The sequence below is a fragment of the Salvelinus fontinalis genome, chromosome 35, assembly GCF_029448725.1.
Source record: "Salvelinus fontinalis isolate EN_2023a chromosome 35, ASM2944872v1, whole genome shotgun sequence".
NCBI lineage: Eukaryota > Metazoa > Chordata > Actinopteri > Salmoniformes > Salmonidae > Salvelinus > Salvelinus fontinalis.
The window spans coordinates 39,785,159-39,804,935 of NC_074699.1; the positions used below are offsets into that span (position 1 = coordinate 39,785,159).

At 41.6% G+C, this 19,777-nt stretch overlaps 1 protein-coding gene across 3 annotated transcripts in view; it reads left to right on the forward strand.

Moving 5' to 3' along the window:
- Window positions 1–19,777, forward strand: part of homer2 (homer scaffold protein 2) — a 112,433-nt gene that overhangs the window by 74,232 nt on the left and 18,424 nt on the right. For all 3 annotated transcript variants that reach the window (XM_055900172.1, XM_055900171.1, XM_055900174.1), the window contains exons 5-7: window positions 8,899–9,038; window positions 11,518–11,674; window positions 18,482–18,592. In XM_055900172.1, coding sequence (XP_055756147.1) covers window positions 8,899–9,038; window positions 11,518–11,674; window positions 18,482–18,592 — 408 coding nt within the window. The remainder of the gene's footprint in view (window positions 1–8,898; window positions 9,039–11,517; window positions 11,675–18,481; window positions 18,593–19,777) is intronic.

The following is a 19,777-nucleotide window of genomic DNA, read 5'->3' on the forward strand; positions in this document are numbered from 1 at the left end:
GTAATGAGTGACTAGATGTAGTAAAGTGATACTTGGGGTGTGGAGGTCAAAGGTGACAGGGAGTCACTTATCATCTGCCAGCCACCAAACAGACACATAATCTACCCTGGGAGGGAGAGAGGCTGTAATGTGACGGGTCAGAGCTGTAACAAGTCTGCTGGATGTGTTACATTCTCATCAACAGCCCGAGGACAGTATTCTGACTGTTCTATTCTAACATCTCATTAGTATTCTGACTGTCTGTTCTATTCTAACATGTCGTTAGTATTCTGACTGTTCTATTCTAACATGTCATCAGTATTCTGTCTGTTCTATTCTAACATCTCATTAGTATTCTGACTGTGTTCTATTCTAACATGTCATTAGTATTCTGACTGCCAGTTCTATTCTAACATGTCATCTCATTAGTATTCTGACTGTCAGTTCTATTCTAACATCTCATTAGTATTCTGACTGTCAGTTCTATTCTAACATGTCATCTCATTAGTATTCTGACTGTTCTATTCTAACATCTCATTAGTATTCTGACTGTTCTATTCTAACATGTCATCTCATTAGTATTCTGACTGTTCTATTCTAACATGTCATCTCATTAGTATTCTGACTGTCAGTTCTATTCTAACATGTCATCTCATTAGTATTCTGACTGACAGTTCTATTCTAACATGTCATCTCATTAGTATTCTGACTGTCAGTTCTATTCTAACATCTCATTAGTATTCTGACTGTCAGTTCTATTCTAACATGTCATCTCATTAGTATTCTGACTGTTCTATTCTAACATGTCATCTCATTAGTATTCTGACTGTCAGTTCTATTCTAACATGTCATCTCATTAGTATTCTGACTGTTCTATTCTAACATGTCATCTCATTAGTATTCTGACTGCCAGTTCTATTCTAACATCTCATTAGTATTCTGACTGTCTGTTCTATTCTAACATCTCATTAGTATTCTGACTGTCAGTTCTATTCTAACATGTCATCTCATTAGTATTCTGACTGTCAGTTCTATTCTAACATGTAATCTCATTAGTATTCTGACTGTCTGTTCTATTCTAACATGTCATCTCATTAGTATTCTGACTGTCAGTTCTATTCTAACATGTCATCTCATTAGTATTCTGACTGTCAGTTCTATTCTAACATGTCATCTCATTAGTATTCTGACTGTCTGTTCTGTTCTAACATGTTATCTCATTAGTATTCTGACTGTCAGTTCTATTCTAACATCTCATTAGTATTCTGACAGTTATATTCTAACATGTCATCTCATTTAGTATTCTGACTGTCAGTTCTATTCTAACATGTCATCTCATTAGTATTCTGACTGTCTGTTCTATTCTAACATGTCATCTCATTAGTATTCTGACTGTCTGTTCTATTCTAACATGTCATCTCATTAGTATTCTGACTGTCAGTTCTATTCTAACATGTCATCTCATTAGTATTCTGACTGTCTGTTCTATTCTAACATGTCATCTCATTAGTATTCTGACTGTCAGTTCTATTCTAACATGTCATCTCATTAATATTCTGACTGTCAGTTCTATTCTAACATGTCATCTCATTAGTATTCTGACTGTCAGTTCTATTCTAACATGTCATCTCATTAGTATTCTGACTGTCAGTTCTATTCTAACATGTCATCTCATTAGTATTCTGACTGTCAGTTCTATTCTAACATGTCATCTCATTAGTATTCTAACATGTCATCTCATTAGTATTCTGATTGCCAGTTCTATTCTAACATGTCATCTCATTAGTATTCTGACTGTCAGTTCTATTCTAACATGTCATCTCATTAGTATTCTAACATGTCATCTCATTAGTATTCTGACTGTCAGTTCTATTCTAACATGTCATCTCATTAGTATTCTGACTGTCAGTTCTATTCTAACATGTCATCTCATTAGTATTCTGACTGTCAGTTCTATTCTAACATGTCATCTCATTAGTATTCTGACTGTCAGTTCTATTCTAACATGTCATCTCATTAGTATTCTGACTGTCTGTTCTATTCTAACATCTCATTAGTATTCTGACTGTCTGTTCTATTCTAACATGTCATCTCATTAGTATTCTGACTGTCAGTTCTATTCTAACATGTCATCTCATTAGTATTCTGACTGCCAGTTCTATTCTAACATGTCATCTCATTAGTATTCTAACATGTCATCTCATTAGTATTCTGACTGTCAGTTCTATTCTAACATGTCATCTCATTAGTATTCTGACTGTCAGTTCTATTCTAACATGTCATCTCATTAGTATTCTGACTGCCAGTTCTATTCTAACATGTCATCTCATTAGTATTCTGACTGTCAGTTCTATTCTAACATGTCATCTCATTAGTATTCTGACTGTGTGCGCTCCCTATTTAAGCCCCTAAACTCTCTGGATGTATTGATTTGAGGCCCAAATGGAACCCTATCCACTATGTAGTACACTACTTTTGACCAGAGCCCATGACAACCGTAGCATGTGTTCTCTTCATTTGGTCAGACATCAGATCGTTTAATCACATTCCTATTCAGAGGAAACTAGACTCTATTACTGTCTATTACTCTCCATTTATTAGATACCGTTGAATAGGCTTTTTAATTTGCATAGATCATTATTTAATATGTGCTCTACTGGACTGTAATGATAATATCTTCATTAATTAACCAATAGTTGATTGTTTTTTGGATTTATAATCTCTCTTGGACAGAGCTACGTCAACATAACTGGTACCTTGTAGAATCTGTGGGGAAGGAATGGGAATGAGTGGGCTAACAAGCAGCAGTAGTTCCTGTGTTTTGAGTTTTTCCATTGCTGGTTATTTGGACAAATCCCGATTTGGACACGGGTTAGCATCTTTCACATTTCTGAAGGGGACATTCGACCCATCATTTGTTGAGAGACGATGGAGCTCGTCGTTCTAGCATCTCTTAATCCCCTCGGCTATGGACCCATAAATTAATCGAGCAGCTGACCAATTACGTGAGACTTTAGTTCTGGGTTAACCGAGATGGTTGTGTTCATTAACATATTCCTGGTTTACCTGATAAACCCTTGCAACACATGGCACAGAGAAGAGAGGATGGCTGTGTCCTAAATAGCACCATATTCCCTATATAGAGCACTACTTTCAACCAGAACCCTATTCCCTATATAGAGCACTACTTTAGACCAGGGTCTATGGGGAATAGGGTTCCATTTGGGACACAAAATAGTAACAGACAGTACTGAGCAGACCTGGCAGGCTAAGGCTGGCTGGGTGAGAGGCTAGAAAAACACCTCTCAAACCACCTGCTGCATCCCGAGTGGCACCCTATTCCCTATTTGGCACACTACTTCTGACCAGGGCCAATAGGGAGCCATTTGGGACACGTATTGGTAACCACCAAAATAAAGAAAACACCAACATGAAGTGTCTTAATAGGGTGTTGATGGTGGTGGAAAACACTGTCTCAGTCAGCGCTCCAGAATCTCCAATAAGTGTTCACTTGGGTTGGGCTCTGGTCCAAAGTAGTGCACTATATAGGGAATAGGGCTCTGGTCTAAAGTAGTACCACTATATAGGGAATAGGGCTCTGGTCTAAAGTAGTACCACTATATAGGGAATAGGGTGCCATTTCAGATATAAGATATATTACTATAACTACATGGTGTCTCAGAGCTGTTCAGTACTAACTAGCTGTTACTATAACTACATGGTGTTACAGAGCTGTTCAGTACTAACTAGCTGTTACTATAACTACATGGTGTTACAGAGCTGTTCAGTACTAACTAGCTGTTACTATAACTACATGGTGTTACAGAGCTGTTCAGTACTAACTAGCTGTTACTATAACTACATGTTACAGAGCTGTTCAGTACTAACTAGCTGTTACTATAACTACATGGTGTTACAGAGCTGTTCAGTACTAACTAGCTGTTACTATAACTACATGGTGTTACAGAGCTGTTCAGTACTAACTAGCTGTTACTATCTGACTGTTGCTATAACTACATGGTGTTACAGAGCTGTTCAGTACTAACTAGCTGTTACTATCTGACTGTTACTATAACTACATGGTGTTACAGAGCTGTTCAGTACTAACTAGCTGTTACTATCTGACTGTTACTATAACTACATGGTGTTACAGAGCTGTTCAGTACTAACTAGCTGTTACTATAACTACATGATGTTACAGAGCTGTTCAGTACTAACTAGCTGTTACTATAACTACATGGTGTTACAGAGCTGTTCAGTACTAACTAGCTGTTACTATAACTACATGATGTTACAGAGCTGTTCAGTACTAACTAGCTGTTACTATAACTACATGATGTTACAGAGCTGTTCAGTACTAACTAGCTGTTACTATAACTACATGATGTTACAGAGCTGTTCAGTACTAACTAGCTGTTACTATAACTACATGGTGTTACAGAGCTGTTCAGTACTAACTAGCTGTTACTAACTAGCTGTTACTATAACTACATGGTGTTACAGAGCTGTTCAGTACTAACTAGCTGTTACTATCTGACTGTTACTATAACTACATGGTGTTACAGAGCTGTTCAGTACTAACTAGCTGTTACTATCTGACTGTTACTATAACTACATGGTGTCTCAGAGCTGTTCAGTACTAACTAGCTGTTACTATAACTACATGGTGTTACAGAGCTGTTCAGTACTAACTAGCTGTTACTATAACTACATGGTGTTACAGAGCTGTTCAGTACTAACTAGCTGTTACTATAACTACATGGTGTTACAGAGCTGTTCAGTACTAACTAGCTGTTACTATCTGACTGTTACTATAACTACATGATGTTACAGAGCTGTTCAGCACTAACTAGCTGTTACTATAGCTACATGGTGTTACAGAGCTGTTCAGTACTAACTAGCTGTTACTATAACTACATGGTGTTACAGAGCTGTTCAGTACTAACTAGCTGTTACTATAACTACATGATGTTACAGAGCTGTTCAGTACTAACTAGCTGTTACTATAACTACATGGTGTTACAGAGCTGTTCAGTACTAACTAGCTGTTACTATCTGACTGTTACTATAACTACATGGTGTTACAGAGCTGTTCAGTACTAACTAGCTGTTACTATCTGACTGTTACTATAACTACATGGTGTCTCAGAGCTGTTCAGTACTAACTAGCTGTTACTATAACTACATGGTGTTACAGAGCTGTTCAGTACTAACTAGCTGTTACTATAACTACATGGTGTCTCAGAGCTGTTCAGTACTAACTAGCTGTTACTATAACTACATGGTGTTACAGAGCTGTTCAGTACTAACTAGCTGTTACTATCTGACTGTTACTATAACTACATGATGTTACAGAGCTGTTCAGTACTAACTAGCTGTTACTATAGCTACATGGTGTTACAGAGCTGTTCAGTACTAACTAGCTGTTACTATAACTACATGGTGTTACAGAGCTGTTCAGTACTAACTAGCTGTTACTAACTAGCTGTTACTATAACTACATGGTGTTACAGAGCTGTTCAGTACTAACTAGCTGTTACTATAACTACATGGTGTTACAGAGCTGTTCAGTACTAACTAGCTGTTACTAACTAGCTGTTACTATAACTACATGATGTTACAGAGCTGTTCAGTACTAACTAGCTGTTACTAACTAGCTGTTACTATAACTACATGGTGTTACAGAGCTGTTCAGTACTAACTAGCTGTTACTAACTAGCTGTTACTATAACTACATGGTGTTACAGAGCTGTTCAGTACTAACTAGCTGTTACTATAACTACATGATGTTACAGAGCTGTTCAGTACTAACTAGCTGTTACTAACTAGCTGTTACTATAACTACATGGTGTTACAGAGCTGTTCAGTACTAACTAGCTGTTACTATAACTACATGGTGTTACAGAGCTGTTCAGTACTAACTAGCTGTTACTATAACTATATGATGTTACAGAGCTGTTCAGTACTAACTAGCTGTTACTATCTGACTGTTACTATAACTACATGGTGTTACAGAGCTGTTCAGTACTAACTAGCTGTTACTATAACTACATGATGTTACAGAGCTGTTCAGTACTAACTAGCTGTTACTAACTAGCTGTTACTATAACTACATGGTGTTACAGAGCTGTTCAGTACTAACTAGCTGTTACTATCTGACTGTTACTATAACTACATGGTGTTACAGAGCTGTTCAGTACTAACTAGCTGTTACTATAACTACATGGTGTCTCAGAGCTGTTCAGTACTAACTAGCTGTTACTATAACTATATGATGTTACAGAGCTGTTCAGTACTAACTAGCTGTTACTATCTGACTGTTACTATAACTACATGGTGTTACAGAGCTGTTCAGTACTAACTAGCTGTTACTAACTAGCTGTTACTATAACTACATGGTGTTACAGAGCTGTTCAGTACTAACTAGCTGTTACTATAACTACATGATGTTACAGAGCTGTTCAGTACTAACTAGCTGTTACTAACTAGCTGTTACTATAACTACATGGTGTTACAGAGCTGTTCAGTACTAACTAGCTGTTACTATAACTACATGGTGTCTCAGAGCTGTTCAGTACTAACTAGCTGTTACTATAACTATATGATGTTACAGAGCTGTTCAGTACTAACTAGCTGTTACTATCTGACTGTTACTATAACTACATGGTGTTACAGAGCTGTTCAGTACTAACTAGCTGTTACTATAACTACATGGTGTCTCAGAGCTGTTCAGTACTAACTAGCTGTTACTATAACTACATGGTGTTACAGAGCTGTTCAGTACTAACTAGCTGTTACTATCTGACTGTTACTATAACTACATGATGTTACAGAGCTGTTCAGTACTAACTAGCTGTTACTAACTAGCTGTTACTATAACTACATGGTGTTACAGAGCTGTTCAGTACTAACTAGCTGTTACTATAACTACATGATGTTACAGAGCTGTTCAGTACTAACTAGCTGTTACTATCTGACTGTTACTATAACTACATGATGTTACAGAGCTGTTCAGTACTAACTAGCTGTTACTATAACTACATGATGTTACAGAGCTGTTCAGTACTAACTAGCTGTTACTATAACTACATGATGTTACAGAGCTGTTCAGTACTAACTAGTTGTTACTATCTGACTGTTACTATAACTACATGATGTTACAGAGCTGTTCAGCACTAACTAGCTGTTACTATAACTACATGATGTTACAGAGCTGTTCAGCACTAACTAGCTGTTACTATAACTACATGATGTTACAGAGCTGTTCAGTACTAACTAGCTGTTACTATCTGACTGTTACTATAACTACATGATGTTACAGAGCTGTTCAGTACTAACTAGCCGTTACTATCTGACTGTTACTATAACTACATGATGTTACAGAGCTGTTCAGTACTAACTAGCTGTTACTATAACTACATGATGTTACAGAGCTGTTCAGCACTAACTAGCTGTTACTATAACTACATGATGTTACAGAGCTGTTCAGTACTAACTAGCTGTTACTATCTGACTGTTACTATAACTACATGATGTTACAGAGCTGTTCAGTACTAACTAGCTGTTACTATAACTACATGATGTTACAGAGCTGTTCAGTACTAACTAGCTGTTACTATCTGACTGTTACTATAACTACATGATGTTACAGAGCTGTTCAGTACTAACTAGCCGTTACTATCTGACTGTTACTATAACTACATGATGTTACAGAGCTGTTCAGTACTAACTAGCTGTTACTATAACTACATGATGTTACAGAGCTGTTCAGCACTAACTAGCTGTTACTATAACTACATGATGTTACAGAGCTGTTCAGTACTAACTAGCTGTTACTATCTGACTGTTACTATAACTACATGATGTTACAGAGCTGTTCAGTACTAACTAGCTGTTACTATAACTACATGATGTTACAGAGCTGTTCAGTACTAACTAGCCGTTACTATCTGACTGTTACTACAACTACATGATGTTACAGAGCTGTTCAGTACTAACTAGCTGTTACTATAACTACATGGTGTCTCAGAGCTGTTCAGTACTAACTAGCTGTTACTATAACTACATGATGTTACAGAGCTGTTCAGTACTAACTAGCTGTTACTATCTGACTGTTACTATAACTACATGGTGTCTCAGAGCTGTTCAGTACTAACTAGCTGTTACTATAACTACATGATGTTACAGAGCTGTTCAGTACTAACTAGCTGTTACTATAACTACATGGTGTTACAGAGCTGTTCAGTACTAACTAGCTGTTACTATCTGACTGTTACTATAACTACATGATGTTACAGAGCTGTTCAGTACTAACTAGCTGTTACTAACTAGCTGTTACTAACTAGCTGTTACTATAACTACATGGTGTTACAGAGCTGTTCAGTACTAACTAGCTGTTACTATCTGACTGTTACTATAACTACATGGTGTTACAGAGCTGTTCAGTACTAACTAGCTGTTACTATCTGACTGTTACTATAACTACATGGTGTTACAGAGCTGTTCAGTACTAACTAGCTGTTACTATCTGACTGTTACTATAACTACATGATGTTACAGAGCTGTTCAGTACTAACTAGCTGTTACTATCTGACTGTTACTATAACTACATGATGTTACAGAGCTGTTCAGTACTAACTAGCTGTTACTATCTGACTGTTACTATAACTACATGGTGTCTCAGAGCTGTTCAGTACTAACTAGCTGTTACTATAACTACATGGTGTTACAGAGCTGTTCAGTACTAACTAGCTGTTACTATAACTACATGGTGTTACAGAGCTGTTCAGTACTAACTAGCTGTTACTATCTGACTGTTACTATATCTCCAGATGGCTGGAGTCTGACTCAGCTGTATGAAGCAGAATCATCCTCTGGTATCTGACATGATAAATTCTCCTTGTCCTCCCCCTCATCCAGGAGTCGGGTCGTGAGACCCCCTCGTCCAACCAGGCCTCCAGTTTCAATGGGACGGATGATGAGAAGATCTCCCACGGAGGACCGGAGACCGCAGCGCTGATGAGCGAGAATGACAAACTCACGACCACTGTGGAACAGAGGTAAGGAGGGAGGGGGAGTTAAGGAGGGAGGGGGAGAGGTGGTTAAGGAGGGAGGGGGAGAGGTGGTTAAGGAGGGAGGGGGAGAGGTGGTTAAGGAGGGAGGGGGAGAGGTGGTTAAGGAGGGAGGGGGAGAGGTAGTTAAGGAGGGAGGGGGAGAGGTAGTTAAGGAGGGAGGGGGAGAGGTAGTTAAGGAGGGAGGGGGAGAGGTAGTTAAGGAGGGAGGGGGTGAGGTAGTTAAGGAGGGAGGGGGAGAGGTAGTTAAGGAGGGAGGGGGTGAGGTAGTTAAGGAGGGAGGGGGAGAGGTAGTTAAGGAGGGAGGGGGTGAGGTAGTTAAGGAGGGAGGGGGTGAGGTAGTTAAGGAGGGAGGGGGAGAGGTAGTTAAGGAGGGAGGGGGTGAGGTAGTTAAGGAGAGGGGGTAGGGATAGAGGTAGGTCAGGAGAGGGGGTAGGGAGTTAACAGACTCAAGACCACCTTGGAACAGAGGTCAGTAAACATTTCAACACACATCATAGAACGTGGAGAACCCACAGAACCCACAGAACATTGAGTTCAGGTGAACTTAAAAGACTTTAAAGACCCTAGTAGGTGGTGATAATGGCAGGCCACCTTTGAGGTTTTCCAGGTAGTTTACAAATCTCTAACAACATCCACTTGCTGCAGAGAGATGGAAGGTCTTAGTCCATGGACTACAGACTGCTAAGAGCAGCGAAGAAAGATTGTGTTACGTAAACCAACTGCCAGAGAATGATCTGACACATGATGTTGTAGAAAGCGGTGGTACGGGTTTGTCTGCATTCGTTAGTATGGAGCTAGATTTACCCCAACCAACCAGCCATGCACACTGAAAGAACCAGCATGCACACTGAAAGGAACAGCCATGCACACTGAAAGGAGCAGCCATGCACACTGAAAGGAACAGCCATGCACACTGAAAGGAGCAGCCATGCACACTGAAAGGAACAGCCATGCACACTGAAAGGAGCAGCCATGCACACTGAAAGGAACAGCCATGCACACTGAAAGGAATAGCCATGCACACTGAAAGGAACAGCCATGCACACTGAAAGAACCAGCCATGCACACTGAAAGGAACAGCCATGCACACTGAAAGGAACAGCCATGCACACTGAAAGGAACAGCCATGCACACTGAAAGGAACAGCCATGCACACTGAAAGAACCAGCCATGCACACTGAAAGGAACAGCCATGCACACTGAAAGGAACAGCCATGCACACTGATAGGAACAGCCATGCACACTGAAAGGAGCAGCCATGCACACTGAAAGGAACAGCCATGCACACTGATAGGAACAGCCATGCACACTGAAAGGAACAGCCATGCACACTGAAAGGAACAGCCATGCACACTGAAAGGAACAGCCATGCACACTGAAAGGAACAGCCATGCACACTGAAAGGAGCAGCCATGCACACTGAAAGGAGCAGCCATGCACACTGATAGGAACAGCCATGCACACTGATAGGAACAGCCATGCACACTGAAAGGAACAGCCATGCACACTGAAAGGAACAGCCATGCACACTGAAAGGAACAGCCATGCACACTGAAAGGAACAGCCATGCACACTGAAAGAAACAGCCATGCACACTGAAAGGAACAGCCATGCACACTGATAGGAACAGCCATGCACACTGATAGGAACAGCCATGCACACTGATAGGAACAGCCATGCACACTGATAGGAACAGCCATGCACACTGAAAGGAACAGCCATGCACACTGATAGGAACAGCCATGCACACTGATAGGAACAGCCATGCACACTGAAAGGAGCAGCCATGCACACTGAAAGGAACAGCCATGCACACTGAAAGGAACAGCCATGCACACTGATAGGAACAGCCATGCACACTGATAGGAACAGCCATGCACACTGATAGGAACAGCCATGCACACTGAAAGGAACAGCCATGCACACTGATAGGAACAGCCATGCACACTGATAGGAACAGCCATGCACACTGATAGGAACAGCCATGCACACTGAAAGGAACAGCCATGCACACTGAAAGGAACAGCCATGCACAAAGCAAGAACCGTGTGACTTTATATGCATTGGTAGGTTTTGACCCTAAATTGTGTTGAAAACATTAATCTCTCTCTCTCCCCCCTCTCTCTCTCCCCCCTCCCCTTTCACTCTCTCTCCTCCCCTTTCACTCTCTCTCCTCCCCTTTCACTCTCTCTCCTCCCCTTTCACTCTCTCTCCCCTCCTCTCACTCTCTCCCCTCTCTCCTCCCTCCCCTTTCGCTCTCTCCCCTTTCGCTCTCTCCCCTCCTCTCACTCTCCGCCTCCTCTCTCCCCCTTTCTCTCTCTCTCTCTCTCCCTCTCTCTCTCTTCTCCCCATCTCTCTCTCTCTCTTCTCCCCATCTCTGTCTCTCTTCTCCCCATCTCTCTCTCTCTCTTATCCCCATCTCTCTCTTCTTCCCCCCATCTCTCTCTCTCTCTTCTCCCCCCAGTAACACCAATGCTAAGAAGTTGGAGACAGAACTCCAGACTCTACGGGACAATAATGCTCGGCTGGTAGACTCGCTAACAGAGTCCTCCGCTAACGTAGAGATCTGGAAGAAACAACTCAACACCTGCAAGGAGGAGAGCGACACACTGAGGGAAAAGGTAATATAGAGGACCCTGCATAGAGCTATCTACATAGAGGACCCTACGTAGAGCTATCTATAGAGACACTATAGAGGACCCTATATAGAGCTATCTATAGAGACTACAGAGGGCCCTACATAGAGCTATCTACATAGAGGACCCTACGTAGAGCTATCTATATAGACTATAGAGGACCCTACATAGAGCTATCTACATAGAGGACCCTACGTAGAGCTATCTATATAGACTATAGAGGACCCTACATAGAGCTATCTACATAGAGTACCCTACGTAGAGCTATCTATAGAGACTACAGATGACCCTACGTAGAGCTATCTATATAGAGACTACAGAGGACCCTACGTAGAGCTATCTATAGAGACTACAGAGGGCCCTACATAGAGCTATCTACATAGAGTACCCTACGTAGAGCTATCTATATAGACTATAGAGGACCCTACATAGAGCTATCTATATAGACTATAGAGGACCCTACATAGCTCTACGTAGGGTCTTCTATGTAGATAGCTCTATCTACATAGAGACTACAGAGGACCCTACGTAGAGCTATCTACTTAGAGACTACAGAGGACCCTACGTAGAGCTATCTACATAGAGACTACAGAGGACCCTACGTAGAGCTATCTACATAGAGACACTATAGAGGACCCTACATAGAGGTATCTACATAGAGGACCCTACATAGAGCTATCTACATAGAGACTACAAAGGACCCTGCGTAGAGCTATCTACATAGAGACTACAGAGGGCCCTACATAGAGCTATCTATAGAGACACTATAGAGGACCCTACATAGAGCTATCAATAGAGACTACAGATGACCCTACGTAGAGCTATCTATATAGAGACTACAGAGGACCCTACGTAGAGCTATCTATATAGAGACTACAGAGGACCCTACATATAGCTATCTACATAGACACTATAGAGGACCCTATGTAGAGCTATCTATAGAGACTATAGAGGACCCTATGTAAAGCTATCTAAATAGACTATAGAGGACCCTACATAGAGCTATCTACATAGAGGACCCTACGTAGAGCTATCTACATAGAGGACCCTACGTAGAGCTATCTACATAGAGACTACAGAGGACCCTACGTAGAGCTATCTACATAGACACTATAGAGGACCCTACATAAAGCTATCTACATAGAGACACTATAGAGGACCCTGCATAGAGCTATCTACATAGACACTATAGAGGACCCTACATAGAGCTATCTACATAGACACTATAGAGGACCCTACATAAAGCTATCTACATAGACACTATAGAGGACCCTACATAGAGCTATCTACAGAGACACTATATAGGACCCTGCATAGAGCTATCTACATAGAGACACTATAGAGGACCCTACATAGAGCTATCTACACAGAGACACTATAGAGACACTATAGAGGACCCTACATAGACACTATAGAAGACCCTACGTATAGTAACTACAGTGCAGAAAATGAATGTGTTTTTTGAGTACAGTATCCATGCCTCAGCAGCATCCCACACTCTGATCTGAAAGGGAAATTAGCTGTAATTGACAGGAGTCCTACTGTTCCCTTCCTCCCTGCTGAGAGTACAACACAGCATCATTCTAATGTACAGTCTATCTGTATGGTGGGTGTTGAGACAGTAAGAGAAACTGTAGTTAGATATGTGATCATAGGAATTAGCTCAGCATGCTAACTGCTATAACTTCTGTTTGGTTTAGAATCAGACATGATTCAGAACATTCTAGAACTCCAAAAGCTTCCATTAGAATTATTGGAACTTACATAAATACATTTTCATTCATCAATGTTCTTGTTGAGACAACTAATGAATGTTGTGGTCTGTGGAACGTTGACCCAGTCCTCTTCAATGTTTGTGTGAAGTTGCTGGATATGGGCGGGAACTGGAACACGCTGTCGTATATGTTGATCCAGAGCATCCCAAACATGCTCAATGGATGACATTTCTGAGTATGCAGGCCATGGAAGAACGGGGACATTTTCAGCTTCCAGGAATTGTGTACAGATCCTTGCAACATGGGGCAGTGCATTATCAAGCTGAAACATGAGGTGATGGCGGCGGATGAATGGCACAACAACGGACCTCAGGATCTCGTCACGGTATCTCTGTGCATTCAACTTTCCATTGATAAAATGCAATTGTCTTTGGTGTCCGTAGTTTATGCCTGCCCACACCATAACCCCACCTCCACCATGCAGCACTCTGTTCACAACGTTGACATCAGCAAACTGCTCTCACACACAACACCGTACCCGCTGTCTGCTATCCGCAAGGTACAGGTGGCCATGGAAGGTGAGCGTTTGCCCACGGAAGTCTGTTAACGACGCCGAACTGCAGTCAGGCCAAGACCCCGGTGAGGACGACGAGCACCCAGATGAGCTTCCCTGAGATGGTTTCTGACAGTTTCTGCAGAAATTCTTCGGTTGTGCAAAAACCCACAGTTTCATGAGTTGTCCGGGTGGCTGGTCTCAGACGATCCCTCAGTTGAAGAAGCTGGATGTTGAGGTCCTGGGTTGGTGTGGTTACACGTGGTCTGCGGTTGTGAAGCAGGTTGGACGTGGCTTAAGGTAGAGACATGAACATTACATTCTCGTGCAACAGCTCTGTTGGACATTCCTTCAGTCAGCATGCCAGTTGCACGCTCTCTCAAAACGTGAGACATCTCTGGCATTGTGTTGTGCATTTTAGACGGACTTTTTATTGTCCTCAGCACAAGGTGCACCTGTGTAATGATCATGCTGTTTAATCAGCTTCTTGATATGCCACACCTGTCAGATGGAAGGATTATTTTGGCAGAGGAGAAATGCTCACTAACAGGGATGTAAACACAATTGTGCACAAAATGTACGATTTTTAGTGCGTATGAAACATTTCTGGGATCGTTTATTTCAGCTCATGAAACATGGGACCAACACTTTACATGGTGCGTTTTATAAATCAGTGTTGTTCGGTGCCATTTTTAAGATGGAGGACTATTTCTGTTATTTATGAGCATGGCTTTATATCTATTACAGCATATTGGATGACTGTCATTCATATTCACCCAGTTCAATGTAACAGTGATAGGTTTAGGTTACTGTCATTCATATTCACCCAGTTCAATGTAACAGTGATAGGTTTAGGTTACTGTCATTCATATTCACCCAGTTCAATGTAACTGTGACAGGTTTAGGTTACTGTCATTCATATTCACCCAGTTCAATGTAACTGTGACAGGTTTAGGTTACTGTCATTCATATTCACCCAGTTCAATGTAACTGTGATAGGTTTAGGTTACTGTCATTCATATTCACCCAGTTCAATGTAACAGTGATAGGTTTAGGTTACTGTCATTCATATTCACCCAGTTCAATGTAACTGTGATAGGTTTAGGTTACTGTCATTCATATTCACCCAGTTCAATGTAACAGTGATAGGTTTAGGTTACTGTCATTCATATTCACCCAGTTCAATGTAACAGTGATAGGTTTAGGTTACTGTCATTCATATTCACCCAGTTCAATGTAACAGTGATAGGTTTAGGTTACTGTCATTCATATTCACCCAGTTCAATGTAACAGTGATAGGTTTAGGTTACTGTCATTCATATTCACCCAGTTCAATGTAACAGTGATAGGTTTAGGTTACTGTCATTCATATTCACCCAGTTCAATGTAACTGTGATAGGTTTAGGTTACTGTCATTCATATTCACCCAGTTCAATGTAACTGTGATAGGTTTAGGTTACTGTCATTCATATTCACCCAGTTCAATGTAACAGTGATAGGTTTAGGTTACTGTCATTCATATTCACCCAGTTCAATGTAACAGTGATAGGTTTAGGTTACTGTCATTCATATTCACCCAGTTCAATGTAACAGTGATAGGTTTAGGTTACTGTCATTCATATTCACCCAGTTCAATGTAACAGTGATAGGTTTAGGTTACTGTCATTCATATTCACCCAGTTCAATGTAACAGTGATAGGTTTAGGTTACTGTCATTCATATTCACCCAGTTCAATGTAACAGTGATAGGTTTAGGTTACTGTCATTCATATTCACCCAGTTCAATATAACAGTGATAGGTTTAGGTTACTGTCATTCATATTCACCCAGTTCAATGTAACAGTGACAGGTTTAGGTTACTGTCATTCATATTCACCCAGTCCAATGTAACAGTGATAGGTTTAGGTTACTGTCATTCATATTCACCCAGTTCAATGTAACAGTGATAGGTTTAGGTTACTGTCATTCATATTCACCCAGTTCAATGTAACAGTGATAGGTTTAGGTTACTGTCATTCATATTCACCCAGTTCAATGTAACAGTGATAGGTTTAGGTTACTGTCATTCATATTCACCCAGTTCAATGTAACAGTGATAGGTTTAGGTTACTGTCATTCATATTCACCCAGTTCAATGTAACAGTGATAGGTTTAGGTTACTGTCATTCATATTCACCCAGTTCAATGTAACAGTGATAGGTTTAGGTTACTGTCATTCATATTCACCCAGTTCAATGTAACAGTGATAGGTTTAGGTTACTGTCATTCATATTCACCCAGTTCAATGTAACAGTGATAGGTTTAGGTTACTGTCATTCATATTCACCCAGTTCAATGTAACTGTGATAGGTTTAGGTTACTGTCATTCATATTCACCCAGTTCAATGTAACAGTGATAGGTTTAGGTTACTGTCATTCATATTCACCCAGTTCAATGTAACAGTGATAGGTTTAGGTTACTGTCATTCATATTCACCCAGTTCAATGTAACAGTGATAGGTTTAGGTTACTGTCATTCATATTCACCCAGTTCAATGTAACAGTGATAGGTTTAGGTTACTGTCATTCATATTCACCCAGTTCAATGTAACAGTGATAGGTTTAGGTTACTGTCATTCATATTCACCCAGTTCAATGTAACAGTGACAGGTTTAGGTTACTGTCATTCATATTCACCCAGTTCAATGTAACTGTGATAGGTTTAGGTTACTGTCATTCATATTCACCCAGTTCAATGTAACAGTGACAGGTTTAGGTTACTGTCATTCATATTCACCCAGTTCAATGTAACAGTGATAGGTTTAGGTTACTGTCATTCATATTCACCCAGTTCAATGTAACAGTGACAGGTTTAGGTTACTGTCATTCATATTCACCCAGTTCAATGTAACAGTGATAGGTTTAGGTTACTGTCATTCATATTCACCCAGTTCAATGTAACAGTGACAGGTTTAGGTTACTGTCATTCATATTCACCCAGTTCAATGTAACAGTGATAGGTTTAGGTTACTGTCATTCATATTCACCCAGTTCAATGTAACAGTGATAGGTTTAGGTTACTGTCATTCATATTCACCCAGTTCAATGTAACAGTGATAGGTTTAGGTTACTGTCATTCATATTCACCCAGTTCAATGTAACAGTGACAGGTTTAGGTTACTGTCATTCATATTCACCCAGTTCAATGTAACAGTGATAGGTTTAGGTTACTGTCATTCATATTCACCCAGTTCAATGTAACTGTGATAGGTTTAGGTTACTGTCATTCATATTCACCCAGTTCAATGTAACAGTGATAGGTTTAGGTTACTGTCATTCATATTCACCCAGTTCAATGTAACAGTGATAGGTTTAGGTTACTGTCATTCATATTCACCCAGTTCAATGTAACAGTGATAGGTTTAGGTTACTGTCATTCATATTCACCCAGTTCAATGTAACAGTGATAGGTTTAGGTTACTGTCATTCATATTCACCCAGTTCAATGTAACAGTGATAGGTTTAGGATACTGTCATTCATATTCACCCAGTTCAATGTTACAGTGATAGGTTTAGGTTACTGTCATTCATATTCACCCAGTTCAATGTAACAGTGATAGGTTTAGGTTACTGTCATTCATATTCACCCAGTTCAATGTAACAGTGATAGGTTTAGGCTACTACATGATACTCATATTTTCCCTGTACCAATGATGAGGTTGCTACAACCTAGCCTGGAAATGAACATTTATAACACAGGTCTAGAGACAAATTGTAGTAAGCGGTTGAGAACCATGAGCCTCCTAGGTTTTGTATTGAAGTCAATGTAGCCAGAGGAGGACGGAAGCTAGCTGTCCTCCGGCTACACCATGGTGCTACTCTACAGAGTGCTGTTGAGACTACTGTAGACCTTTATTTCAAAACGCTGTGTTTTAATCAGTTATTTGGTGACGTGAATATATTTACTATAGTTTTATCTAAAACGGATAACGTTTTGTAATGTTTTACTCATTTTATTTGTATGAAATTCACTGAGGTGGATGAGGAGCATCCACTGATATACATATCCATCCACAAAAGGATTCTGGTGTTCCCTGCTGATATCAGGGAAGGTTCTAAGAGTTCCTAACAAGAGTCTCTCCTCCTCTCTCTCCTCCTGCTTTTCTCTCTCCTCCTGCTTTTCTCTCTCCTCCTGCTCCTCTCTCCTCCTCCTCTATAACTCCTCCTGCTCCTCTATAACTCCTCCTGCTCTATATCTCCTCCTCTCTCTCCTCCTGCTCCTCTCTCTCCTCCTGCTCCTCTCTCCTCCTCCTCTATAATTCCTCCTGCTCTCTCTCCTCCTCCTGCTCTGTAATCTCCTCCTGCTCTATATATCCTCCTCTATAACTCATCCTCCTCTATAATCTCCTCCTCCTCCTCTATAATCTCCTCCTGCTCTATAATCTCCTCCTCCTCTATAACTCCTCCTCCTCTATAATCTCCTCCTCCTCCTGCTCTATATCTCCTCCTCCTGCTCTATATCTCCTCCTGCTCTCTCTCCTGTAGATAGCAGAGTTGGAGTCTCAGTGTGAAAAGGCCAACGTGGAGAAGGAGAGGAACTCTAAACTGACTGTACGAGTTCAGGAGCTGGAGACGGAGCTGCAGGACAAGGAACAGGTGGACACACACACACACAACTCCTACAGACACACACACGGTCTCATATGACTAGCCTGTAGTTTTGCTGACAGACTATATGCAAATATAACCCCATTATCCCTAAGGGACATGTTATCTCTTATCACTCTCTCTCTCCCACTCTACCTGTCTCGTTCCCCGTCTACCTGTCTCGTTCCCCATCTAGTTCCCCGTCTACCTGTCTCGTTCCCCGTCTACCTGTCTCGTTCCCTGTCTACCTGTCTCATTCCCCGTCTAGTTCCCCGTCTACCTGTCTCATTCCCCGTCTAGTTCCCCGTCTACCTGTCTCATTCCCCGTCTAGTTCCCCGTCTACCTGTCTCGTTCCCCGTCTACCTGTCTCGTTCCCCGTCTACCTGTCTCGTTCCCCGTCTACCTGTCTCGTTCCCCGTCTACCTGTCTCGTTCCCCGTCTACCTGTCTCGTTCCCCGTCTACCTGTCTCGTTCCCCGTCTACCTGTCTCGTTCCCCGTCTACCTGTCTCGTTCCCCGTCTACCTGTCTCGTTCCCCGTCTACCTGTCTCGTTCCCCGTCTACCTGTCTCGTTCCCCGTCTACCTGTCTCGTTCCCCGTCTACCTGTCTCGTTCCCCGTCTACCTGTCTCGTTCCCCGTCTACCTGTCTCGTTCCCCGTCTACCTGTCTCGTTCCCCGTCTACCTGTCTCGTTCCCCGTCTACCTGTCTCGTTCCCCGTCTACCTGTCTCGTTCCCCCTCTACCTGTCTCGTTCCCCCTCTTCCTGTCTCGTTCCCCCTCTACCTGTCTCGTTCTTCCTCTACCTGTCTCTTTCCCCCTCTACCTGTCTCTTTCCCCCTCTACCTGTCTCTTTCCCCCTCTACCTGTCTCGTTCCCCCTCTACCTGTCTCGTTCCCCCTCTACCTGTCTCTCTCCCCCTCTACCTGTCTCTTTCCCCCTCTACCTGTCTCTTTCCCCCTCTACCTGTCTCTCTCCCCCTCTACCTGTCTCTCTCCCCCTCTACCTGTCTCTCTCGCCCTCTACCTGTCTCTCTCCCCCTCTACCTGTCTCTCTCCCCCTCTACCTCTCTCTCTCCCCCTTTACCTGTCTCTCTCCCCCTTTACCTGTCTCTCTCCCCCTTTACCTGTCTCTCTCCCCCTCTACCTCTCTCTCTCCCACTCTACCTGTCTCTTTCCCACTCTACCTGTCTCTCA